The sequence below is a fragment of the Botryllus schlosseri genome, chromosome 9, assembly GCF_051294905.1.
Source record: "Botryllus schlosseri isolate E-star chromosome 9, Bs_hap1, whole genome shotgun sequence".
Classification (NCBI taxonomy): Eukaryota; Metazoa; Chordata; class Ascidiacea; order Stolidobranchia; family Styelidae; genus Botryllus; species Botryllus schlosseri.
This window is the reverse complement of record NC_137244.1, coordinates 22,116,694-22,125,222: the sequence shown is the minus strand read 5'-3', so window position 1 is coordinate 22,125,222 and position 8,529 is coordinate 22,116,694. Positions and strand designations below refer to the sequence as shown.

Genomic DNA, 8,529 nt, shown 5'->3' with positions numbered 1-8,529 from the left:
GTTACTTGAATAAATAAAACACTCCACGACTATAATCACCAGAAAGGTACTATACTATTAGCAGGGTCTTCAGCTTTCTTACGACCTATGAGAACCTGTGTCGACACATTGCGTCGCCAATAAGTCACGTGACTTCGAGGCATGATTTCCCTTCATTCCTTCCCCGGATCGATTGGCAGCCTGGATATTGCCGGCTGGTCTCGCGAGTTGGTAAAGGGTGAATTGTTTATGGAAATATTCTGAGAATTGGTTGATTTGGTGCGGATAATTTGTAGATTAGCGTGAGAATTGAGATAAGAGATTAAAGCTGAACTGCAATTTGTTGGATAAGAGGACCGTATCAAAAGGAAACGGATTGGGCTTATCGTATTTTGCACGCAAGATTGATATACGCATCGTGTGTACTTGTACGTGTTCGAATCGTAATGAACATTTAAAACCGGATATCCGAATATCATGTACACCTGACGTTTGGAGGCACCCATCTCTTCCACTCCTGGGCCTATTTGCTCAACTTCGCCTACTTCGGTTATATATATTTAGCTGTTGTATGATCTAGACAGGTTAACGACGAAGCAAATAGTTCTACACATTCATAGGCGCCTAATGTGTGAAAATAAACAACGTCTCGCCAACATCATGGCCGACTTCGCGGCGTGAAAAGTTTGGTTAAAGCGCATCACATCTGTAGCGATATTTGATATACTGAGTCTATCGATACATGTGCAATACTACACATACAAAAATCACCGCACAGTGCGGTGGCATCGCAACCTTGTTGCTCTACAAGGATGAGTTCATCCTTTATGTGGAGGTAGTGATGTTACTGACGCGACCAAACTGGCGACCATAGATACATAACTGTTGCAAATATCAGAATAGAAATGCATCCTTTGTGCGCGAGGGCATTACAGCATGCATTCCGTTTTGCATAATCAGCACGATGGTGGCTTATTGCCTATTCGAAGATCATACATCGCGCAAAACTCTAAAATTATATTAGCGACAGGACATCTCACGCAAAGGAGTACTGGTGGCACAACAAAATTTTGAATGTTCAACTTATACATCCACATATCGGTACATATCTTTACCTGGAGCCATTACAAGTACGAGAAAGAATGAGAAAGAATGTCGCGCTCTGGTATGTCGCAGCCAATTAGGTCGATTATTATTCATAACCACATCGAAACGGAAAACTATGCTGCACTATTAATGTGATATTTCGACAGCTACACTTATGGCACTCGTATGACTTTGATTGTTGGTGGAATATAATCTGTATTTTAACATTCACTCCTGGGTGAGTACTGTGAGCCTGTGTCTTGAGTACACTTTGCTGTCATGCAACGAAACAACGCTGCAGAAAGAAACTAGCGCCCCTTGTGGACTAAATTATACTCGGATATTGGAATACATGATATAGATGGATAAACAAACAATCTGCATGCCATATTGCAGTGGCCGTGAACTCGTCATATCGAGACTACAGTTGTTTTCGTCGGTTGCTTAATTTACATTGCAGGAATAATAATTGTATATACATAATTTGTGCTTTATTGTCTTGCATAACTGACAATTGGCCTTTCATAACAACTGTCAACACTGCCATAACTAACAATGTAAGGCAGGGGTGTGAAACTGAAATTAAGTCGCGGGCCGAATTCAAGCCTTCAAATCGCTCGCGGGCCGGACCATTCAACTGATTCCAAAACGTTACCCCGTGCTCTTGCTTTTCCCTTGAATACCTTAAAAGCATATATAGATAATACACGGATCATAGGGTTTTCAAAGTAGCAAGTCGCAACACCTTTATTCGCGGACAATGAAATTGGCAAAAAGATGAGGATTGTCCTGTTGAATACAGTTAAGAACCGCTAAAACAGTGGCGAAGTTAACGACGAGATAAGTTGGCATAACCTATGCTCCATTTGATTTAGTCGTTATCTGCCATAAGCCCTGCATAGTGCATATATGCATTGTGAGGAATACAAGATATTTAATTGGGAACGGGGACGTTGGAATTTGATTTATAAATATTAAACCGCGTGTCCGGTTTCTCTCATGTCGCGGGTTCTATTGGGTCGAAAGTGACACAGCAGTGCGACTATAGATATTTCAATTATATATTTGTTTAACTAATATATTTTCCTTGTAAACTGCATATAACGGTTCCGTATTTACGTTTTCGCTTCTGTGAATAACTACTTCGAGTCTGATTTGTATAATACTCTAAACTGATGAGTGTGCAGTGTGCACTTTCGGCCTTCTTGATATTAGATGTAAATTTCGCCGAAATTTTAGTAGTGGTAACTAGAGTAAAACCACAACGCCGTAGTCAGGTGGTTATAATGTAGACTATGAGCATGGAACTATTTCCTGCAAAAAATCTCAACATTTGTTACAAATGTGCTGGAAAATATAAGAATGTTTTTTACTCAGAGTTGCTTCGCGGGCCGGATGAAATCATCTTGCGGGCTGGATGCGGCCCGTGGGCCGTATGTTTGACACCCCTGATGTAAGGCAAGGAAATGCGCACATTCGCTTCGCTCCCGTGGAAACTCAATTGCAGATCTGGAATGTTTTAGTATTATTCTTTTTACTTAGTAAGAGTTTCAATTATAATGAGCTGGTCTTACTTAGTTTCAATGCAGCGTACATTGGCATTGACAATGAAACACGATACCACGTTTATTGATATCTATGTTTCTAGCCCTGCTCCACATAAATTATTCAATCTCATCGTCTCTTCGCACTTGATCCAAACAGGATCGATCAGTTGCGCTCTCGCCTGTCCGCGATACGTATATATCACTTTTTTCCCATAAATGCGACATCGAAACATGCATTTTTGGTTGGAATCATTGGCATAGAAACACAATGCGGACGGAGGGGAATACTGGACAGTGGACACAGACGCTCGACGCCACCAGTAATTGCTTTACGTAGTCATATATCTTAGTGGAACAATAAATGAAAAAGGTCATCGCATATAGAGTTATCCAATTTCACGAAGGCGTATTTAGGTTTGATCATATGATAATCTAAACTGGTTCAGGTATTATGATCCACATTCAAAAGTCTGCCAGGGTATAGGAGTTATTCAATGTTGACTCGTGTCTGAAAGTTTACGTCGTACTTATTACTGACTCAGTGCGGTTTTTTCGAGTGTTTCTAGTTAGGAGAGCGAGAGAATTCATTTGACATTTGATGAAATAGAATTAATTTATATTCACGATTCCACGGAAGAAACTGTCTATGCTTACAGCTTAGTAGATAAAAGTCAGTCGACGCAAGGTGCTTTTGGATTCAAAAATCGCGGTCCGTTTTCGAAGTCCGGTTACCCGCGTCGATTTTAGCTGTGGTAATCAAATAGACTCGGTTTTTCCTATATGTTCGGTGTGACAGGATTCTCGTTATAGCCTGTATCGCAATTAAACAGTCACACGATCGCCGTGAAAGTTTATTGGGACTTGTGATGGACATTATGTAAAAGACTTATTCCATACAATAATATCTGGAGGGCCCGGATGTCACTCCCGTCATCCATGCGTGTTTACATTTCGTATTCTCTGACCCAAAGAGTTACAGTCTACCTGCGTGGGCGTAGCGATTTTATTGGTTGCTCTTCGCTCTAGTCACTCTTGGGAATAGCCTATCGGTTAGGATTACTATAGTCTAGTGAACAATTTCTTGAATCGCGGACTGAATCCACAATAACTTACGCAATGCCTTTATTCCGATCGATTTTGTTACCGAAATCGCGCATGCTCACTGTGCAAATCCCTCCCATGGTATTACTCTTCCTCGGGTATCTGAATGATCACCGACAGGTTCCACATCTGTTGTTTGCTCCGCATAATGAATTCGCCGGTTTAATCATGTACCCGTCGTCCTTAACAGCACAAATTTTTACGAAGGTCAAGTCCGGTTACCAAGGAGGGAAATCTCATAGATGTGAGATTAAGATGCGTGTGCGTAATCGTAATATAGAAGAATACGCGTATAATATACGTTATATTGTGAAGTTCCTTACAACTGTTCCTTTCTCTTTCCTGTTTGAGAATGATTATGTATAACTAATATTCTAAATTGTTGCTCGTTCGTCCTTAAGAAAATAAATTGAATATGTCAAGAAAAAATAATAATAATCGTTGGAATTTATGTTACATTTCTGTTTCAGAGGCTTTTAATTATGCGCATATAGTCTACGTTAAATCATCGTGTATACCAAAAAGAAATGTATTATTTATCCAATATGGATAAGTATCGTTGGATTATACTTCTGTGGACGTCGTTTTTTCCGTCATTGGTGACCTTTGCTCTTGAGATTCCACCATCAGGTATAGCGGTGCTTTCCAGCATATGGGTCGCGCAATTGTTTTGTGCCTGAAGATCATTTTGCAAGAGAAATTAGTACTTGTTTTAAATTTGGATTAAAGTTATATTGAGATTGACATTATCAGTGTATCATTATGCAATGGTCCAAATGTTTCGAGTTGATTTAAAGTTTTTAAAATATTTTGATCCGCAGGAGTTGGAATATTCTTTCGCCCTTTCGCACGAACTGAGTCATTTGATGCTGACCGCTAACATTTCCAACAAATTTATCGATGTTTGACTATAGTTCAAGTGGCCCACGCGAAAAAGTTGGTACAACAATGTGACCCACGCATGAGTTTGGTGTTGGTATATCCACGTCTGCTTTCGTTTGTTGCTGCAGCCTGTGGTAAATTTGAAGTCCCGGGTATAGTTTTCACCAAACGCCGCATATGAGCAGTTTCGGTGTTCTATGCGAACATCCTACCCACTATTAAAGCAAACCTTTTTACGTAGGCTACTATTTCCCGTTACCAAAACATACAAGGCGGATTTTTGGTACTTCTACTAATCAGAACAAAGGCGTTGATGATAGGGAACCACGCTCATCCAACACGCAAGTACGGCTTTCGAAAATGTTCGGAGAGCTCAACGTATAGCATGGGCCCCACTATGGCTGCGAATAGATGATATTATGTAACATGAATTTTAATTGATTACGCCGAATAGATAAAATATAGCTCATCATAGAGTGGGGTCGCGAAATAGTTAACACACGCGGCCGCCCGTCAAAACAGGTTGGAACCACTGAGGTATACGGCACAATTATTCAGTAGGCTATGCGGATTCGGGTCCGTCATGAGAGGGAAATTATGATTTCTATTCGCAATGAAAGCGGTGACCATGACCGTCTATCCCTTAAAATCCTAATATAATACCTGCATTTGGAATCTAGTAATACACAATTGAATAGTATATTCATATTGAAATGAACCCGAATATTTTCGGCTGACACTCGTCAGGGGTAATCGGGTTCATTTTAACAATTGTATATTGAAGTTATGTACCTCCAAGAAGCCATTTAAATCTAGTAATAGTACTTTTTTGCATAGCAACGAATTGAATACTGCCGGTGAAATTCTACCGCCAAAGCAGTCTGACACTATAGCTCCATAGTACAAGTACACAAATAGCTTTGTATTTCTTTGACAAGTTCGACGGCCGCCAAGGATTATTCGTCAGCCACATGATCAAATCTATCACATATTACCTGGCGTGAAGACCGTACTGCCATGCGAAGCGGATGCTAATCCTGCGGTAGAATTTCCGACTGGGTTAGTTCTTACAAATTAGTGCTATAGTCCATGTACTCAAGCATTGTTTCCATGGATCACTATTTTCCTATGTTTTAGTTTTATGATCCCACACGACTCACTTGTGAGGCGTCTCGTGTGCCCGTCCCTAGGTGTACATTGAACAGGTATGCAAAATGGCAAAGCTGGCACGTGCTTCGAATTCGGGGAATTGCCAACTAGTTGTTGTGGTTGTCAGTAAATTACGCACATGGAAGCGTATTATCATAGTGTCCTATATGGTGTCGACACAAGCAAATCTCACGCCTCAGTGAAATTGCATCACGTCACAATTTCCATTTGGCTACAGGCAATTTGACGGTCATTTTTGACCGGCTTGCCGAGCATTAAATTTGGTAAAACAGGTATCAATCGAAAGCGGACTCTGCACTGATTACAAAAATATAAATTTTATTCCGCTCGTGGCCCTGGAACTCCCACAATCAGCCTCGAATTTTTTATTGTTATGGAGATTGGCATTGAGACGCAACAATGCTGAACAATGCTGTCTGGCTCTTTTTCTCTTGAGCTACTCTCTCGTTTCGCCAGACAGCATTGTTGCGTCCCAATGCCAATCTCCATAACAATGAAAAATTCGAGGCTGATTGTGTCTGATGTCCGTTCAATGTTTTTTGCTATTTTCAAACAAGTATGGAGAAATTTGTCAGAAATGTTAAAGACTCAACAACTGGAATGCGGATATAAACTTGGCGTAAGACATACCATGTGTATACTTTTAGATCAGGGATAGGCAACCTGCGGCCGTAGAAGGGAATTTGTGCGGCCATCGACACCTAATTCAATTAGTATGTGTTGGCGTCCGTCGACATGCAAATGGAAATTACGAATTCACTCCCAATTTTTTTAAGAGATTTTAATTAACCTTGAAACTGTTTTCGCGCTCCGCTAAAATCAACATAACTTCATTTTTTGATTTCAATATAGTAGCACCTTTTTCAATCTGAGCCGGAATCGGAGTCGTGTGCTCATCGCGAAAGAAATTTGTTGAAGGTACATTTGGGCGATTTCAATATATTTCCACTATTTCCACTACCGATACAATTGACAATCCTGATGGGTAGTCAAGAAATAACAGCATGCAACAAAGTGACTATTAACAATTGGCACACCCGAAGATGCATTACCGGTGAATCTGATCACGTGGGCGGGGAAAGAATAAATATTTGATAGTAATATGTGATACTGATACTATTAATTACGGAATTCATTCGTGAATCTAAAAAATTGTCGCGCTCTGCGCGACAATATGCGATCCCAGCAACTATTCAACATTGTCACTCACGATTTTGGTGCATGCGTACAATAGGCCGTTGTGAAAAGTAGAATAGTCTTGAGTTCACCTGGAATGGATATGGACAGATTAACATAGGTATTTTGCGCCCAGTTACTTCAATACGGCTATGCCCTGGAATGCAACCTTAGGCTACATAAGTAATCGAAATGCGGCCGTGATTAGCAAAAAGGCTGCCTACCTTTGTATTAGATGATGTGCTCTTTTTGACATGACGACAAGTGTAGGGGATCGGGGGGCGCAATTTTTTTGACCATCGCCAAGGGGTTGGATGTCCTAAAGGGTTGAGAACCGCTGGTGTAGAAGTTAGGGATTATTTTAGGGGCTGACAAACGCCGAATTCACTTGTAACCTTTGTTGTTGTTGCTGTTGTCGTAGCAAGCCTACGCAAGGTATTATATAGTTATGTATTTTCATTGCGCGTAGTCGTGTTGGATAATGCTATGTTGTTCGAACAGTTACCATTGGAAGAAGGATGGCAAGAGGGTGAAAGTCAATCGCTTGCACAGTGGAAGAGGCTCGCTTGAATTGATTATGCCAGGACCACATGGCTCTGTCACATTCAGGTTGGAAAGCTAACACTTGAACATTGCCAATATCCATACATATTCATAGGCTTCCTGTTATATATATAATATATATATGGCAATGCCCAATGTCTGCAGTCTGCATATCCTACCATTTGCTGCACCCTAAAAGAAAAGAATCTGTAGTGTGTTTTCACCCCTTAAAGGTGGTAGTCCACGCTACACGATAACAAAACCTACCTCAGTATTATACTGCTGTATAAATCAAACACAGCATTTTAATCCAAATGATGCCCAAGAAACTAAAATGAGTAAAAACGGAGTACGACGGAACGTAAGCACACAGTGATTGGATGTATATTGTATATATAACAAAGTTTTAAAAACCATGCATTAATCACAACCGTCCCTACCGCGAAGCAACCAAATTACCTAAACCCGCGATTGAATGTATCTAGAGAATAAACAACACCGATTGATAATGATGGTTGGCTCAAATTGGCTCAAAATCGAAACACACAATAAGGAAATGCAATTCAGTCGCTAACAAGTCCGGCGAGATATTCGTCCGATACCCCGAATTCTAGGTTGATTTCTTCGGCTACTCCCTGAATTTCCAACGCGTGACGTGGAGTCGTGAGAAGATTGCAGTGACATTAGCGGACGAAACTTTGTATCATTAACACTTTTAATCTCATATAATACATTACTAAGCCCACTGACATAGAACGTGATTTTTCCTGAAGTAGTTCGACATCACCCCTGACTCCAGTAAACAAATCTTTAGTGCTCCGAATCTTCTTGGGATTTCGACAGTCGGTTTCACAGCGAACGAATGTACGGTTCAATTTATACGGCCAATGATTTTTGTCCACAGATTAACATTTAAGAATAGGTTTTATGTTCTCAATTACAGCCAACGTTTCGTGGGCCGCTCAAAATCACGTCGCGGGCCGCCCATTGCCCAGAATGCCCAGGTCTGGTCTATGGCTTTCCCGAAATGTGTCAGTGACCACCT

The 8,529-nt window shown here is 40.7% G+C and overlaps 1 protein-coding gene and 1 long non-coding RNA gene across 2 annotated transcripts in view; one reads left to right on the top strand and one right to left on the bottom strand.

Moving 5' to 3' along the window:
• Positions 1-331: 331 nt before the first annotated feature.
• On the bottom strand, positions 332-4,389 carry LOC145446514 (uncharacterized). The gene is made up of 3 exons (XR_013917298.1): positions 4,284-4,389; positions 3,726-3,895; positions 332-2,574 (listed from the first exon to the last, which is right to left on the bottom strand). It is a non-coding gene; the product is annotated as an uncharacterized LOC145446514 (long non-coding RNA).
• The window catches only part of LOC145446506 (neuronal cell adhesion molecule-like), a 33,434-nt gene continuing 29,061 nt past the window's right edge, over positions 4,157-8,529 (top strand). Inside the window, exons 1-3 of the mRNA XM_080324823.1 lie at positions 4,157-4,343; positions 5,534-5,654; positions 7,443-7,550. Coding sequence (XP_080180949.1) covers positions 4,241-4,343; positions 5,534-5,654; positions 7,443-7,550 — 332 coding nt within the window. The 5' untranslated portion in view covers positions 4,157-4,240. The remainder of the gene's footprint in view (positions 4,344-5,533; positions 5,655-7,442; positions 7,551-8,529) is intronic.